At 32.4% G+C, this 18,994-nt stretch overlaps 2 protein-coding genes across 3 annotated transcripts; one reads left to right on the forward strand and one right to left on the reverse strand.

Moving 5' to 3' along the window:
- Nucleotides 1-9,584: 9,584 nt before the first annotated feature.
- Nucleotides 9,585-12,946, forward strand: LOC123690889 (cytochrome P450 18a1-like). Its single transcript, XM_045635008.1, has 6 exons — nucleotides 9,585-10,129; nucleotides 10,562-10,683; nucleotides 10,771-10,995; nucleotides 11,078-11,282; nucleotides 11,386-11,650; nucleotides 11,732-12,946. The coding sequence occupies exons 1-6, from the start codon at nucleotides 9,745-9,747 to the stop codon at nucleotides 12,156-12,158; spliced, it is 1,629 nt and encodes a 542-aa protein (XP_045490964.1). The 5' UTR covers nucleotides 9,585-9,744; the 3' UTR covers nucleotides 12,159-12,946.
- A 347-nt stretch (nucleotides 12,947-13,293) lies between these two features.
- LOC123690890 (cytochrome P450 306a1) lies at nucleotides 13,294-18,502 on the reverse strand. Of its 2 annotated transcripts, none has more exons than XM_045635010.1 (8): nucleotides 18,406-18,502; nucleotides 16,488-16,808; nucleotides 16,269-16,414; nucleotides 15,549-15,748; nucleotides 15,006-15,456; nucleotides 14,787-14,933; nucleotides 13,795-13,969; nucleotides 13,294-13,515 (listed from the first exon to the last, which is right to left on the reverse strand). In XM_045635010.1, exons 2-8 carry the CDS (start codon nucleotides 16,804-16,806, stop codon nucleotides 13,334-13,336), a joined length of 1,620 nt encoding a protein of 539 aa, XP_045490966.1. In that variant the 5' UTR covers nucleotides 16,807-16,808; nucleotides 18,406-18,502; the 3' UTR covers nucleotides 13,294-13,333. The 2 variants fall into 2 exon arrangements, with proteins under 2 accessions (XP_045490966.1, XP_045490965.1); XM_045635009.1 differs by lacking the exon at nucleotides 18,406-18,502 and adding an exon at nucleotides 17,721-17,958.
- Nucleotides 18,503-18,994: the final 492 nt, after the last annotated feature.

Genomic DNA, 18,994 nt, shown 5'->3' on the forward strand with positions numbered 1-18,994 from the left:
CTACATTAGTGTGTAATTTAATAATGTAAATGAGAAATTACTACATATCATTTCTACAATGTTTGTTTTATAATAATAAAGATATTTATTGATAGCACTTAAGATAACATCAATGCAAACCTGTGTAGATAAAGTCGGTTTAATACATTTGCATTTTAGGTTGATATTAATATCACAAATATGTTAAAAATATTTTGTGCAGGAAAAATCCGGCACATTAGGAGTTTCCGAATACCTACATATAACGAATGAGTTTCCCTTGGCAGTTGGGAGTCTCTAAATATACAGCATACTGCTTAACTCACCATGTTATAATTGTTGCTGTGACTAAGAAGTTTATTTATTTATTTTCCTCATTTTCACGGTATTTTTTTAAGTAATTAACTTTAGAACTAGAGCCGAATAAAAATAGAAAAATGAAGATGGATTATCCACCTGCATATAAATGCATTGACGCATAATAAAATGAAACCGAATATGTCATAATTAATATTGGAATGACATTTAAAATAATTTGCATAAGTGCCGTTTGAGTGAATCCAATCAATTTATCAGCTATATCCACAAGGTGACCTGATGTAAAATAACCGAAATTATCTATAAGGTGCCCCCCATTTATTGACCGACCTGACACGTGTTCGTGCGTTCTTTTAGATAACCTTCCACTCACACTGATCATTTTTACTCTATAGTATAGATAATAATTTATTGAAATAATTCGATTCATGTAGATAATTTGAAGAATCCGAAACCATTTAAATAAAGACATATTGCGTTGTTATTTGATATGTTTACAATTTCGCAGCGCTTTTTCTTTTGATATTTTATATCTACAAACATCTACGTCACCCTAGCATAAAAATTAGATAATATAAAAGTTATGAAATATAATTTAGTCATATATTTATGAATTTATAAAAAAATACTCTCATAGCTTCTTATTACCCCGGACCATTCGAACGTAATATTAGAATTTTTTTTTGCTGCGTCCTACTTACTCATGTGTTGTTTCATATATTTGTTTTTGTTTTTTTTTTAAAGACGTGGAATTTTTTCTACTTAAATAATATAAACAAGGTCGATAAATGTAGTGTTGTATTTAAATGTGTGTGGTTGAATTCATCGTGCTTTTGTAGTCAACATGTTGTTAAACTTTATTAATTTATTCAAAAGTTTTTGTTTCAGCTTAACGACCTTTTTCCCCCCGAAATACCAATGAACTATAAGCTATCAAAAGAGGACGTTAAAGTTATTATGTAAAGTGTAACCACGGACCACGTCATGGGTATTACCTAGTTTAGTATATCGATAGATATAAAAATAATCATTAATAAAGCTGAAGATAACGCTTGAATTAATTTTATCAAAAAGTAAAGATCATTTCACATTTTGATAAAATAATAATTCTTTCCAGAGGAACTTATCTTAAAAATTTATGAATGGAAAGAGGATTTAATATTTATTTATAATGCACATAGTAGTCGAAGAATAGATCTTAACTTTTTTTTTAATTAAAAATATGTAGGTATTTTGTATTTGTATATTAAAGAAATAAGAACTTTAGAAACTTCACTTCACACTTGCATTTAAATATTTTTATCTCATACGTACATATTTAAAGCTGGATTTTTGTCCGTCTGTGTGATTTATTATGTAATTTGATATAATGCGTGTGCGTGCTTGACTTACCTATCGATAATATTTAATATTTGTAATCTATATTTTGCAAAAAATACCTACTACATATATACTTTGACACTGCCTTTTTCAATCTCCCAATCTCCTCTAAAATCCAACCTCCGTAGCTGAAGATATTATAATATTTTTGAACCTATAAGAAGTGTATCTGATTAATCGAATAAAATATAACGCAATTCAGAATTTAAGTAGGTTATCTTCTGACCTGTGACGTTGGCGGATTCGTCAATGGCGTCACGGGTCGTAGTTTTATTAATATTATATTGCATATTATCTATCATGGATATATTTAGAATCATAATTTTATTTTCCCGTACTTACACATTATTTTTTAAGAAAAAAGTAAATCTACCTTTAAGCTACAAGATATAATAAGTCGGCAGTCGGCTGACATTGCATAAATTGGTATAGATTTCATTATAAGTTTCCTAAATACATAATGGGCCCTCTTCACAATAGGCAGCGTTGGGCGAGTAGAGGCAATTACGATAATGTAGAGGGCCTCAATGTCGGCCGTCTTTGTTTTTTATTCATAATCCGTAATGGCGGTAAACATCGACGATCATTTGTTGGGCCAGCGCTGCTCATTGTGTAGAGGGCCCATTAAAGGCTGCATCCAAAAGTTTGATGTTTATCAATTAAGACGTTGTGCGTCAATATTAGTTGTTTATTCAACGATTAATATCTTTGACGTAGTTGTGACTTGTGACTACATCGACCCGTGAGTTTGATTTTGAATCAAGTTCTACATTTAAGCTCTATATGTATATGTAGGTATTTATGTAAGTTTATTTCTTAATGTATCTTTGAAACATTTATATTTCGGTTATATGATCAGTTAATAATTTATTGTATTTCATTAAACGTACACAACACTGAAGATAAAATTCCGATATTTCAATAATACCAAAATGGTCAACCTAAATACTTATCAAAGAGCGTTTTTATTCTCTTATTAATATACTTATTTCTAAGGTCTATTAAATAAGAGGTTATTGAGTTATATTAAGTTTATTATTATTTGTAATTGCAATACAACAATGTCGCGTTAAAATAAAAATATAAACGTTCGTATTTTTTTTGCAAAATAAATATATCGCAACATAAAATCAATGGATATAGCCAATACTTTGTCATTAACCTTTACATTCGTATAATGCACATCTTATGTAATGTGATCATTGTTTCGGGTTTCGTTATTATCGCATTCCCGGGAAAACAATAAAGTTTCGACACCCTGATCGAACTTTGCAATTCTTCGTACGGTCATTCGAAGCTGTGACAACTGAAACTCAACAAGCCACTCGTAATATAAAACGAAAGACAGATGTAGTAAATAAATGCCACTTCGAAGAAATCGCCTGCTGTATTATGCGCGGCTTCTGGTAAGTCTCTTCGCTCTACGATTATTGAAATGGCTAGCGCTAACTTTATGCCCGCGGGTTCGCTGGGATATTACCTACATATTATTATGACGCGAAAGTTATAGCGATACAATTGACTGCCTTTTAATATTTGAACATTTGCCCATATTTGACCACTTATGCAACTATCTCTATGACAATTAAGGCGGTACAGCGTTTTAGTCGAGTGTTCGTAACAAACAGATTTACACCAATATTACTTGCATGGACGTTGTTATCACCGCCTCTGAATCTATCATGTCTTACTATAACAAATTTTATTTAGTAATACAATTACGATATATTTATTAAATTTATTTAACCACATTTTTATACATTTTGTTTACTGTTATTTATCTAATTTACATAATGTTGTTTTCTTTTATATTAATAGGGGATTATCGAGTTATCTAGCGAACAAGCAAATATTTTATAATAAATTAATATGAAAGAGATCGGTACTGTATATTAGGGCTACAATTTAATGAGTATTGGATACATACATTTACGCAAAAGAATTATTTATAGGGCTTCGGTTATCAATACGAAGTTATCTGAACACACTGGTTGGTAGGATGGAAAAATGTGTCACCTACTTTTTACACTTTGAAGGTCGCAGATACCGATACTTTTACAAATCATTTTATAAGAATCAAAATGAACTATTTGATACGTGTGTCACGGACAAGTTGATATCGCCGCGACATAAATAAAAAAATTAAACAAAAAGTTTAGTGGTCACATTTTTATCTGCACTTTAGTAATTTACTCTTATGAAACATAACATTAACAGTGCCATTATCTTATAGTATAAATTGTATTAAATGAAAATACTACAAAACATTCATATCTGGCTTAATTAAAGATAGGTATTGTTTATACATTAACTATCTGTGTTTGATTTGGTGTATGGAAGTAGGTACCTATAAGTGATAATTTTACTATTAAGTTTTATTTATATTGGCAAAAATATATTTGCAAAATTAAACAGTTGTTGTATGGTATAATACTCATTTTTTCCCTATAAAACGGCAATTTGAGTGATTACATTGCTAATCTTAGGTGCTAAAATCTGACTGCAGCATTTTTGGCAGTGAAATTCAAAACATATTAAAAGAATAAAATCTTAAAAGCTATTAACAGTTTTGTAACATAGTTTGTAATGTTACATAGTACATGTTAATTTAAATATTTATTATACACGCTATTTATAAATATTTACGTAATGTAAGTAATAGATAAGATTAGTTATGGCAACAAAAACAATATTTATTGCATAATATTAAATGTTAATGTCCATTTAAAATTATTCGTCGGTAATAGTTTTTGAATAGTATTTTATAATAAAATGTACAATATAAATGAAATATAAAAACTAAAAAGTACAACAGATTAAAATGCCTCAACAATGCAATTAGTCATAATTCATTACACGAAAAACGTGACTACTCTAATGAATTTATTGATTTGCATTTTATTCTTATAATTTGCTTACATCCGAAAAAATTTACAAGTGTTCACAGAGATTTTGGGGAGACTAAGGAATATTAGCAATATTTTATAGTATTTCTTACTTGTATATAATTTTAATTGTAGAGAGACAAATTTCATTAATTAATTATTAGTCCGTTCGAATTTGTATATACAAAATATAGTACTTATTTAATATAACATAAACTTAGAACATTTATTATTTTTGAATGATTCAATGTAACATTGATTTTTATTGTATTATTATTATTCGTTTAAAAAAACTTTATTGAATAATTAACACTATTTATAATAAAGTTTAATAGTTAAATGACAGTAATTATCGTACACTTTGATAGCAAACATAAAATAAACATTCTAATAAAATTAGTCGTGGGAAACCTTAGCTTCAACATTGATATTATTTCATCAAACAAACGTATAAAGTAAAAATATAATATTGTGTGTTGTTTGAAAAACCAGTATCACCAGTATCAAAATATCGTCTCATTCATTATTTTACAGTTATATATTGAAAGCGGGCTTTCGTTTGATAAAAAACTTGCGTCCCTGTTATAAGGGTTTGCTTTGTGTAACCAAGGTGACAAGAGTACTGAATATGAACAGTTATAGATGCTAATCGTTTAAAGTGATAAATACCGCCGCGAAAAATGTATAATAGGTTGTTATGTGTATTTAAGTTTATATGTGGCATCGTAGTAGATTAAACTTAAAGCCATTGTCTGTCAAGATAGTTGTTTAGTGAAAAAAAAGCAGTAATCGCAAATATATTTTCTTCAAATAGGATTTGGTATCAGTTAATTTGTTGCCCTCAAATATGGGTTGTATTTTATGTTCAGTTCTAGTATCAAACGTTATAATGAATAAAAAATCCCCGACCAAGAATGGTATAAATATATATAACACATTTAGTCCGTTTTTTATATTTCGTATGAAATATTAAGTAAAATTATTCGATCGAGTTTTATGAAAATTATTCATGTTCAATCGACCTCTACTTCCTCTGGTACAGGTGTTTATGTTAAAATTCACATACATGGAGTTTCGGCGCCAAGTAAAGAGTGATGATTGGATGCTTTTCGCAATCGAGATCACGTACATGCGTAGGTACTTAACTTAATAACTAGAACAAACACTAGTTTTGACTAATTTCACTTTTATTGTGAGTAGTGCAATATTGAACATGACAACAGCGGATGGTCCAACAAAGATTACAAATTAGTAGTATTGTACAAAATGCACGATCAGTTTTTTTTGATTATCTATATAAACTTTGTATTTGCTTTTGTTATTTATGATTTATACATTAGTTACGTTATTTTTTGAACCGAACTCAAATTAAAAATAATGAAGTATACTTCTGCATATAAAACATGGTAACCTAGGTGTTAAATTAGCAACATCATCATTTTAATTATTATACAACAATGCTTTGTTACACTAAAACTTCGAGAAAAGATTGAGATATAATAAAATAAACTGTAGTCTGCAATACAGGTACCTACCTACGTTTTTCACCAACGCGAAGATAAAATTCAATTAAAATTACATATTTATATCAATACAAATGTATGTCAAGGCGTATCATTAATGAGGATAAGTAAAGAATACCCTTGCACATCTGCGTCTTGAATATATAAAACAATGAATATACGTAATTCGCGTAATGTTTGCAAAGAGTTCGTTGACCGAATTGAATGGACAAAAGCACATATTTCATACAAAGTTACATAAACTGAAAGTAGTATTTCAAGGATTCAATGAAAACGATTAACTATGTATATATATTTGGTATTTCCAGAAATATTTTTGTAGTCAACCTTTTTGAAAATTAAGTAGCAATTCACACCGGAATGAATCTGTTTATTCGAATTCCAATGTTCATGATCATTCATAGTAGCGTGATTTTAATGAATAAATATTTTTTCATAATTTTAATAATAATTTAACTATGCATAAAAAATACTATGTATAAAAAAAAATAAAAGTCGAAGTCGAGACAAGTATTACGTATATAATAATATGTATTTTATAATTATTGTCATCATTGTTGCTTGGTATGACGATCCCCATAATTTCTAGAATATTTGTTCTTTTTACGATATGTACCTAGTATATTCATGTACCTATTACCTATCTGATGTAGGTGTGTAAGGCTCATATATAAATTTTTACTACCTATATTATCATAAATGATAATATGTAGAGTTGTTACATAACATATAATAAAGCTTTGTGTGTTCCTATTTTTGTTTCATACAAACTCTATATCACTAGCTCGAATTTAGAAATTATTTATATTAATATTAACATTTCTAATTAGTTTACTACTTCTTCAAGTAAATATTATTGGAAATAGCTTTATAAATATATTTAAAGTATCATGACGCCTACTTTTCATTTGGCTCCATTTGAAAGTTGTGAGAACGCAAACGATGCCTACGACACAAATTATTGGAAAGGTATTTCATCTTCTGTACGAACTAATTGTAATAAATTACTGCCTTTTATAGAGGATTACTTATTGGGTACGTTTCTACTAACTATCGAGTCTACGTGTGTTTCGTTAAAGTACATTTTTGCAAAATAATTTGCATGTAACCGCATATTGTATACAGTTTTCTTTTATTTGCAGAAGCAAAGAAAATCCAAATTTAGTACAAATTTTGGTAACGTTATTTATTCGAGTCCATTTGAATATCGTAGTTTCATAATTGTTTAACATTTACTTTAAAATTAACAAATGTGACACAGTAGCAGGAAAATTTTCAGATAAAACAATTGAACATCGTGAAGAATCAAAAACATCTCTTTGTGTGTTTGTATTTAGTATTTATTTTGGTTAACAAGCGAACGGTTACACATTCCCAGCTCGGCCCGTATTATAATATCAAGACACAAGACACAAGCATTGCAACAAAAGACCCAATGTGACGGTCATTGATCTTTTGGCCGAGTGCTCGTTGCACTCGTTGGTGAACTTAATCTAACGTTGTCTAAAATCTCGGACACAACGTAGGTCTACACAGCGATCTTATCGTGCAATTGCGTTTTACTTATTATCATTTACACACTTGTAGAACAGCAAATAGATAAAACGCCGTAATTGATAGGCAAATATTAATTAGTACCAAATTAGGTCTCTCACAGAATTGTACGGCGTGTTGCATTGTTGGTACCTACATTGTGCGTTGTCAGGTTTTCAGATTTGTTTCTTCCGCTTTTTAATCTATACATATAATAAATCTGTAGAAGGGTCAATTCTGTACATTGAAAATATTGAAAAACTAAATAGCAGGGGGTGTTACTGGATCGATACCAAACCCAAATATGTGATTAAAAAAATTTTTGTCTGTCTGTCTGTCTGTCTGTCTGTCTGTCTGTATGTGAAGGCATCACGTGAAAACTAGCGGTTCGATTTCGATGAAACTTGGTATAATTATACCTTATTATCCTGGGCGTAAAAAGGATACTTTTTATCCTGGAAAATACGTAGAAAAAAATTAATCTTAATTTTTCAGTTTTATCCATAGACGTTGTTCCGTAGACGGACAGCGTATATGTTATAATTTTGTTATTAGTTTTAATGTTAGTAGTGATTTTTGATGCGTGAAATATATTCATTGAAAATGTGATGTCACAAACAAGATTAATATTTGTGAAAATATCGCGATAAACGTTACTAATAAAAACCTAACTAAACCATACTAACACTTCTTATAACTTCACTTACAAATAAGTTTTCGTTAGTTGCAATTTTTTATTAAAGATAGTTCTATAAATTAAGATACAATAAATAATTAGGTTGTGAAAGGTGCACCTAACTAGATAATATTATTGATACAATTTCCTTTTGTAATTTATGCAAATACTTGTTTAGCGAAAAATGAATTCTTAGTTTAATTATTATTAAACTAAAAATGTAAATGAAAATGAACATGTAATTTTGAAGCAAAAAAAAAGACTCGGCAAATAATCAAGATTATTTTCTTCCATCTAAATTGTTAAGCAGCAGACAGTTAAAAAGTAGACACGTAGAATTCCTAACCAAATAAAAATATATCGGATACCATTCTAACGTCTGTGAAGTCTTTCTTGGAATTAGAACAAAGGGTTTAGATTTATCTTTTTGTTATCAAAAATCTTAGTCCTAGAATGCTACCCAAACATTAACAATCGTCTGTTTCACTTTTTATATCACGTCTGTTTTGTCTGAATAACTAACCAACCAATGTTTGGGATTTATTTATATTGATATTAAATATTTCACGATTACCTAAATTAAAATTAACACTGAACTCTCAGCAGACACATTTTTTTACGTCGATCATAATTCAACATTATATCAACAAAATTAAAAAAACTACACACAATATATATACCAATTACAACCTTTGCAAGAAATATAAACATTTATTTAATTATTAAGTTTATTTACTTACTTCTTACATTAAATGTCCACGTATCGAAACTATGCATATAATTTAGTCAATTTGGAAACGATATTCGAGTGTCGATCAGAGGTCGAAACTCGTAGAGCTCTGCCCAAGGCTCTCCGGCTTGAGTCGTCGACCCGCCTTTACCTTGCTTCGCGGCAACTTACGCAATTCGTTAATCTTATCATCTGCATGCACACCCGCTCGACCTCGCTGGCCTCTTGCACCCCTCGCTAAACAAATCTCTTACTCACAAATCAACACCGATAGTTTTGTTCTTATTATCTAATACCGCTTCACAAATGTTATTGTATAACTATACGAGGTTTACTATACAAATTTATTGTTTATTACCTTAATAGCTCATAATCATACACATTTAAAATGTACAAAAAACTTTTACTTTTCACAAAATGGAAACATGATATCTACGGGTGTAGTGGTGCTACGCCTCGTAGCAAGCCGGCGATCGATGGAAAAGCAGAGGAGAGAGGAGTGCCGGTGGGACGAACCTGCGCGCGCGCCACCCGCGCGTATTTATTCGCAAGGCCACGCCAGCGCCTCGCCAGTGCGCAAACGACGGTCGCACGCGGTATACGATTAGCGCTTACAGCGACGTACTACCGCGATAAGTACGCGCACGACTTTTGTTCAGTTCAGTTCAGTTGACTGTTCATAAAAAATATTTCACACAAATAAAAACAAAGACATTCAAAATGATAACGATGTTTTCAAATTCAAAGTTATTATGGGGTTTGTGGCAAGTGTTGAATTATTGTTCTTCGCGGACGACTCTACCGTTGCTACTAGCAGTCGGCGTAGCGTATCTGGTGATGCGGCTCATGAACGTTGTGCGTGAAATCCGCAAGCTGCCGCCGGGTCCGTGGGGACCGCCCGTAGTGGGCTACCTGCCGTTCCTGGGAGTGCGACACAAGACATTCCTGGAACTGGCTCGTTGCTACGGCGCCTTGTTCTCGGCTCGCCTCGGCAACCAGCTGACTGTTGTGTTAAGTGACTACAAACTGATTCGCGAAGCTTTTCGCCGTGAAGAATTTACCGGCCGCCCAAGCACGCCTCTGATGCATACATTGGATGGTCTCGGTAAGTAATTCAATATTTTCAACTGTATATTTTTAAGAGTCGTGTTTTTAATTTAAATTTCTTGCTATAAATTTCAATACTTGAAATGTTTAACAAAAATTAAAAGATCTATTTAACATTAAAAGAAAAATTTAAGTTGAGTACCTATTCTAATCTACAACACTAATATAACTTATTTCTGTTACGTTCGTAATTGTTAGTTAGCACTAAAACAATAACTTGAAATATTGAACATTATATAAATAACACATATAAATTTAAAATTGAATAATATTTTATAGATTTCAATATATTAGCTTAATTGTAAGAAAAGTATATAGTAGAAATAATAAGGAAAGCACATGCGCGCGGGGCGTCTCGTGCTCCGTAAGGCCTCCCGTAGCTACAAAGCACCGCCCACATGCATATATTCAACCTCCTCCCTCTGTACAGGTATCATTAACAGTGAGGGTCGTCTCTGGAAGAATCAACGTCGATTCTTACACGAAAAACTACGTGAATTCGGCATGACATACATGGGCAATGGCAAGAAAATTATGGAAGGCAGAATTAAGGTTCGTACTCTCTAAATGCCAATAATGTGTCGTTAAAAATTATTCAGATAAAAAGAACAACGAGGCTAATATCAATTAAAATTTTAGACTGAAGTTCAAGAACTAATGGTGAATCTGCATTGCGCTGATGGCGCGCCTATTGATGCCAATCCTCTGTTCGCGCTAGGTGTTTCTAACGTGATTTGCGGCATAACCATGTCGGTCCGCTTCAGTAACGGTGACGCTCGATTCGCGAGACTTAATCATCTTATCGAGGAAGGCATGAGACTGTTTGGACAAATTCATTATGGAGAATACATACCACTATATAATGTAAATATAATTTTATGTATTTTGAACTTTAATACATAACAATATCTTATCTTTACAGTACTAATTTGTAATGTGTTTCTAGTATTTGCCGGGAAAAGCCCAAGTTCAAGAGAAAGTGGCTAAAAATCGTGAAGAAATGTTTTCGTTTTATCAAACTTTGATTGACGAACACCGAGAAACCTTAGATATCAACAATGCGAGGGATCTCATTGATGTTTATCTTATTGAAATCGAAAAGGCTAAAACTGAAGGTCGTACTGGAGATTTATTCGATGGAAGAGACCAAGGTAAGATAAAATAGTTGAAAATAAAAGTACTTGGAAAATTAATTTCATTTTATTATTTAAAAAGGTCAAGATTCAATTTTCTAAATTTGAACTTCTCTTACAGAATTGCAACTTAAACAAATACTTGGCGATCTTTTCTCCGCTGGAGTGGAAACAATAAAGTCATCACTGTTGTGGATGCTTGTATTCATGTTACGCAACCCCGACGTGAAGAGACGTGTTCAGGAAGAACTCGACGCCGTTGTGGGCCGCGACCGCCTCCCTACCATCGAAGATATGCCTAGTCTCGTGTATACTGAAACGACTATCTTGGAAACACTGCGTATGTCGAGCATTGTCCCCTTAGCTACGACTCATTCACCTACTAAGTAAGTATAATACTTTCTTCTGTAACGATGCATATCTTTTAATGAATATCGTATCTAACATTATTCTTTTTCATTTAACAGGGATGTCAATCTTAATGGCTACAGGATTCCTGCTGGTTCACAAGTAGTACCGCTCATCAACTGTGTCCACATGGACCCGAACCTCTGGGATGAACCTAACAAATTCAATCCGAGCAGATTCATCGATGACAATGGCAAGATTCGACGACCTGAATACTTTATGCCATTCGGTGTGGGACGACGTATGTGCCTGGGTGACGTTCTCGCCCGGATGGAGATGTTTATGTTTTTCGCAAGCATGATGCACCAATTCGACGTTCAAATGGAATCCGGGGTCGCTCCGCCGTCGTTGGAGGGCACGGTGGGCGCTACGATCGCGCCGGAAGCTTTCCGCGTGAAGTTCGTGCCGCGCGCGCCAGCCGCGCCCGCCCCGCCCGTCGCCAGCCTGCCAGACCACCCGCACTTACGTCACGTCGGATCGCACTGAGTGCCCTGACGCATTGCCGCCACACACCCACCAGTATTCAAGATCACTCGTTTTAGAGCGCATCGATGACAAATATAATTAAGTTTAATAATAAGTGACGACGTCGCATCGGCGATAGTCAGGCTGTGCATAAAGTGTTCAATTAAATAGTAAACCGAACTAACTTTAGATGTATGTACTAAAATTCCCATCGTTGAGATTATAAATGTTATTTTTGTGTCAACAGTATTATTTATAGATGTCCGATCTTAGAGATCGCCGCCAATCAAGCATTGAGTAAAATTGATAGGATACAGGTTTATTGACATTTTAAGCTCTAGTTTCTCTATACCAAATTAATGTATAAATCTAGATCATTATTTATTAGTGCGAGTAGTGTCACTTAAGTGTTGAATGTTGAGTGTGATCTCATGTTAATTGTGTAATGAATGTGTTAGTTAGTATTTGATTAAGAAATTTACGTGTTCACTCATACTTTTCTAGTTTAAATGTACCTATCATGAGTAATATACGTAGTAACATTCCATGGTAGAGTAGAAACCAGCAACTAGTCTAAGAGCGGTAATATTGTCGCTATAAGTATAACTTTATGAAATAACTTTTGAATAGTTTTGTTTACAAGCTGTTAGCAACCAAGTTGCTTTACTGTCAATACATTACAAGCGTGAAGCGACGCATCATCCGCAGTAAATTACCATTGTTTACCCTCGCTTTGTAGATATTGCGTTATTTTTTTAAATGTTTACAGATTGATAATTTTATAAATAAACTTTAAAAATTCGTATATATTTATCTCTTTGATTTATACATCCTTTACCTCTCAAATAATCACTATTCAAATAGTAGTTAAACACATTTTTAAGTTTCAACATTTTTAAGTCAAATATAGCATTCATGGTATAAATACCAAATAATAATATCAAATTACATAAGTGAAAGACATCAACAGTATTAAAAAATTAATATCAAAACAGAACAATTGCAGTCCATTAACTGAACTCGTTCAAGAAACCTGTCGTATGACAAAGTAAAAGCTTTTACTTCTAACTACCTTCAATTTACAGAAGCATTTATTTTATGTAACTTTCATGTACAAAAAGTACAAAAAGGAATTTCACGAATTAAACAAATCACATTTATCCATTATTTTATTAGTTCCAAAAAGCTTTTGATGCCTACAAAAGCTCACATATGTACATCGTTTTGGGCGGAGCTAGCGTCAGTCCAACTTTGCCCATAAGATCTTCTTCTGAGGGTGGTTCAGATGCGAGTCGTACTCTCACGCAGCGAAGGAATCTAGTAATCAGACCGACTGACAACATTCTAGATAATTCATCCCCAGGGCACATTCGCTTACCTAAAAATATCCGCATTCATTAAGAATTGTTCACATATTTTTGCTATGACTTGTGAACCGGTTTTGATTAAAGCAGTGATATTAAAATTAAACCAGTGAAATTATTTTCAGTCCTTTCATTCTTATTTTTATGTCACTTATGCAAACTTGCCGTTTGCGTTCCGCCTAGTCATAATTCGATGGTATCTTATATATAGTAACTAATAACTATGTATATCTATGATAAAGGACAGATTAAAAAAATAAATTGCGACATGTATATTTAACATTATCTCTTACCAGTTTGGAACGGTATAAACTCTTGTGGTTTCAGTAGATTACCCTCATCATCTATAAATCGCCGAGGTCTAAATTCATTAGGATCCTCCCAAATATTGGGATCCGTATGTATTGCCCATTGTAGAGGCACCACCATAGTTCCTTTTGGTATACGATAATTGGCCAAATAAGTATCCTGAAATTAAAATAACCTATTAGTAGTGTGTTCCCTGTATACTATATCAGCTGTCATAAGCGATTTCTTGAAAGAAGTGAAAAAATGAATGTATTTAACATAACATAAATAAAGTAGAGTCGGAACATCACCTATATAAAAATATATCAAATAACGAATATTGAAATAAAGGAGAAAACATTATTGCATATCAAGAAGGATAAAAATATTATTCGTCTAAAACTAAAGTCTAATCTCTAAGGGCGTCGTGAGCTTTACCTTTCGCGTAATCAAAATGCGCATATTGTTGAGAATGCCGAACTCGAGAACGGTATCTTATGTCTACTATCTTATATATAAAATTTCCATCCCGATTTCTTCGTTAAAAATATCGAAGTTAAGTTTATAATTTAGCATACACGAGTGTAAGAAAAAAATGAGAAAATATTTAGATATTTTTTCCAAGTTAAATATTCTTACTTATATTTTAACTATTGAAAAACAATGTCTAGACATAGGAACAATTCATTCCATTTCGGAAGATCTTTGTTTGTTCATCATTTTTCGTCATGTGACACTCAGTACGTTGGATCGACTTATAATTATAAAATTAAACGATATCTATAAAAAAAGTTAAAAGTTAAAAGTAAAATTAAACGATATCTATAAAATAAGCAATAATGGCCATTGCAATATTAGGAAAATATTGGGTTGGTCATATCTTTCTTATTGACAGATCAAATTGAGGGTACCAGCAGACACCATCACACATCTTAATATTCAGTTATTATTACTCAATATTTAGTTATTAATTTCATTTAACACAGTCTCAACTTACTTGTGTGCATCCATGAGGTATTCCAACTGGTACAATAGAGCGAATTCTTTGAGTCTCACATATCGTTGCCATTAAATAAGGTAATTTTGAAATATCTATTTGAGAGTCATCCGGACATACAGACATAATTTCTTGGCGTACACGTTCCTAAAATAAAAGGAAAAGTTATAAGCTTGGGACTTTTATTTATTACAATACAATATTACAATTATTACCAACCTGTTCGTCTGGAAATATAGACATGTACAAAAAGTACCACGCAAGTGTCACTGACGTCGTATCAAGACCAGCTCCGAACATATCCGCCAAGAGATACATCAATTGTTCATCTTTCATATATTTGGCTGACTCTTCGTTAGATTCAAATCTTCGCTTTTGCTCTTTGAGGAAATTGTCTACAATACATTCATCTTCAGAAGCAATTAGAACGTTTGGATCAAAGTAATGCTCTTCAGTATTACTTGAATATTTACTGTATTTTATACATTTGATAAAGCCTTCGGGATGTTGGTCATAGAGATCGTCGTGTGCCGCGTATGCAGCTCCCTCAGGTGTTTCAATTCCAAGCATTTTGCGACGTCTTGCTACGATGCTCGCATAAAGTCTATGAGTTTGAGCTTGGCCACGTACGAGAACTTCTATGGTTTTCTGAATGGATGGTTGTATAAATCTGAAAAGTAATTTCAATTGATAAACTAAACCTATTCACTGTTTTATTTTAAAATTAATAATTCTTGTCATTTTGTTTGTTAATAATCATACCGAAGAAATGGAAGAAAATTGACAGCACCAGCTACACCCATTTCATGACATCCTTCTTCTTGTATTTCTCTAAACCATTGCCAAGTAACATCGTTTGGTGGAAATTTGTATCCAAAAATAATATCATTTACTACGTTTCCAAGTGAATTCGTCACTATTTCGGCCAAATCAGTAGGGGCTCCTAAGGCTTCCTTCACGTTCTAAAATTTAAATTATCTCATTTTTAATCTCATCAAAAATTATGTAAAAATATTCGAACCGGGCTCGGCACAACGATTGTTGAACAACCTATTATAAAAACAAATGTAAAGTATCTGAGTCGTTTTTATATGTCTTGAGATTTGTTGTTGCCACCTAGAGGTCACTTTCTGGAATATTAATGTCATTTTTTGTTATCTTGAATCATATTGTTTGCATTTTCCTGCATGGGCCGCAATATCGCCGAATAAGTTCTGAGATTTTAAATCTGTACAAGTTAATGCAAACTTAAAGCTTTTGTGTTATACTTTCACGTATGTTTTACTTCATATTAATTATGAAAATAAGTATTAATTTTAATATTTATCATAAGAATATAGGATCATTTTACAAACGACTTTAATTTAAAAAAATTTATTTATATTATTTAGTTGATGTTATGTTCACTATTACTTTATAGGTATTAAGTGCCTTTTTCCAATATAAAATATTCAGTAGATACAGATAAAATCATAAAATTACTTGTAATAACTCGTACACGCCTGAAGCGATCCTCTTCTCCAATTTATCACGAGACGTACTGTGTTTACTCATACCAAAACTCTTAAGCCAAGCCGTTATCGATTTGCGCTGATCTTTCCACAGGGCTCCTTCAGCACAAATAATACCTTCGAAAGCAACGGACACCATTATTATGTGACAAGATTCATCACAATCATGATTATCAGATCGAATACATACCTTTTCCCTTCATAATACCATGCGTCAAATACAACGGTGCGCGACCAGAGAAACTGTCTTTAGCAAAAGCTTCTCGTATTAACTTGTGGTCAGAAAGTACGACCGTGTAAACACTCCCCATTCCAATTGAATATATTGGTCCATATTCCTTCGCTAGTTTCGTCAATGTAAGATGGGGGTTAAAGCGATCAAAAAATGGTAAATATCCAACTACAGGGAGGCCCCATGGCCCAGGAGGTAAGTCCTTCCATTGCTTTATTTTCTTGCAAATCCAGAAGCCTAGGACGAAAGTAACCAGCCAAAGAAATATAAAATCCATTTCTGTAAATAATGAAAGAAGTTAAGTAAAATTAACTCAAACTGATTTATATAATTATTTATAAACTGATTTATATTTTGAACATAAATGTTTTGTATTTGAAATAATTCTGCAGATATAGGTTCAACCGACCTATTAAATAATCGTGTAATAACAGGTTAGGTATACGAGAAAATTATTAAGTGTAGGCTTGAAGCTAGCTGCACATGTTGAGCTTAGACAGACGCTCTCCATCAATTAACCGCCAAGTAGGCCTACGTGTGCGATAAAACAAACTGTAGTTGTGTCTGGAATTAATTAACAAAAGGTAATACGAAAAACGTAGCAGCTATAAATTGAGGGTATAATACTATACAAGTAGTTAGGATATTGATTTTTAATTACTTGGCCAAATTATCTAGCTATCATATAACTAATATTTTGATACTACCTTCGCACGTCCTACGCACGTTATTCGCGCGTAACTAAATCTGTATTTTATAGTAGGACGCGTGAGAGATAAAATAACTTATTGGAATCCATAAACAACGTTTTTATTTTAATTCGATACCATCAAGTAAAAATAAAATTGACCGTTATTTTCCTGAAGCTTTTTGGCCTTTGTTTATGATATTTCCCAAAAAAGCTCTCTTAGATCTGGATTTAAAACGATACTAACAAAAATGTTTTCACACGGCATTGTATGTTATCTCTCTACAATAAGTTATCGTCTGCAAAATAATTTAATCTTTGTTATCTTAATGACTTAAATGACCTTTGTAATATTTCTACGTTACGGTACTACCAACATAAAAACATGCGCGTGAGTATGACGCATCTAGAGCTCTCTATAAATGACATGCCTATTTACGGTAAGCGCCAGTTAATTCCAGTGCAGTGATTGTAAATGGCTATAAATAAAGTGGGTTTCTTACCTTGTTGGCAAGCTGCAATCTATCTCGACAATATGATATCACTGCAATAAAGATTCGCTGGAATCTGACACGGTTCGAAGCCAACGAAATCTACTAAAAAATCGTTTAGACCTCTGATCACGTGGCCCGGCGACAGTAAACTGACGGTATCACTCAATATGAAATGATAATACATTCGTTTAATATGTAATACAGAACACCAAAATGGAGCACAAACGACTACCTGGATGGGCATTTGAAACGGTAATCGTAAGGAGATACCTGAGCAATCCACGTCTTTTATTTTATTGCTTATCGTATAAAATTGCGAATCATATGTATAATTACGCTTAAGTAGGTATGTAATAAAATATAGCAAAGAAAATAACCACTTAATAAACAAACAAGGTCTAATTTTATTAGTCATGAAATTCTTATAGTAATGCGTGTTGTGTATTTGTGCGTTATTTTACAATGATAAAGTTATCATTTTGATAAAGTAGGAAATCATTTTTATTAGTTTTTGTTTCCTCTCTTTTTTAAGTAAGTACAACACTGATGAAAAACTTCTTTCAAGGTCGTGAATCGTGATAGATCGTTACATGCAATTGTTAGACCGATCGACATTAATTTACGACTTTTGTAACTTTTGATAGGTGATGATGATTTTGATACAACAGTGTGTCCCAAACCAAACTATACTTACAATTTATCTTGACGTATCTGATCACACTTCACCGTTCCACTGTTTTAGTTTAATAGTTGGAAATATTTTAAAATTAAAACATGTTTGGAAACGTCGGCATCAAGCAAGATTATTCTAATTATGAAGCTCTCATCATCATCGTTGGCGTTAAAATATTATCCGTATTTCCATATTGTGAATAACAATTTTTATACTTTGCGTTAAAATTATCCAGGTCTTAATTATCAAGGAAAAACCTTTGGTTTATAATTCAATTTAAGCAGTATTACTTTAAAGATTTTGTTTATCAATACAATTATGTTATGAATTCATTCAATTAATAAGAATGTTCAGAAAAGTTTTACAATATTCTCATGTTAATTTGGTGGTCGGAAGCTCGAAAGCTCGACGCCAGAAATATCTGGCCTCTCCTAAAAAATATCAAGTTGAGTTATGCAGACAAGCACGATGTTCCATTCTTTTGTTGTAGACACAAAAACTCTGACCTAAATAGTTCAGTTTGAATACCTTAGCAACAGCGTCGACCCTAGCGCAAACCAAACAGTGGACTTTTTGCGAAGCAAGCATTTTCAAACATCTCGATCTTCTT

Source organism: Colias croceus, chromosome 4 (genome assembly GCF_905220415.1).
Source record: "Colias croceus chromosome 4, ilColCroc2.1".
In the NCBI taxonomy this organism is placed as follows: domain Eukaryota; kingdom Metazoa; phylum Arthropoda; class Insecta; order Lepidoptera; family Pieridae; genus Colias; species Colias croceus.

Coding starts and splice junctions, on each gene's coding strand:
- LOC123690889 (XM_045635008.1), top strand. CDS start 9,745: ATGATAACGATGTTTTCAAATTCAAAGTTATTATGGGGTTTGTGGCAA. Junction 10,996..11,077: donor AATACATACCACTATATAAT/GTAAATATAATT, acceptor ATGTGTTTCTAG/TATTTGCCGGGAAAAGCCCA. Junction 11,283..11,385: donor ATTCGATGGAAGAGACCAAG/GTAAGATAAAAT, acceptor CTTCTCTTACAG/AATTGCAACTTAAACAAATA.
- LOC123690890 (XM_045635010.1), bottom strand. CDS start 16,806: ATGGATTTTATATTTCTTTGGCTGGTTACTTTCGTCCTAGGCTTCTGG. Junction 15,457..15,548: donor AATTTTCTTCCATTTCTTCG/GTATGATTATTA, acceptor ATTACTTTTCAG/ATTTATACAACCATCCATTC. Junction 13,970..14,786: donor TACCTCATGGATGCACACAA/GTAAGTTGAGAC, acceptor TTTTAATTTCAG/GATACTTATTTGGCCAATTA.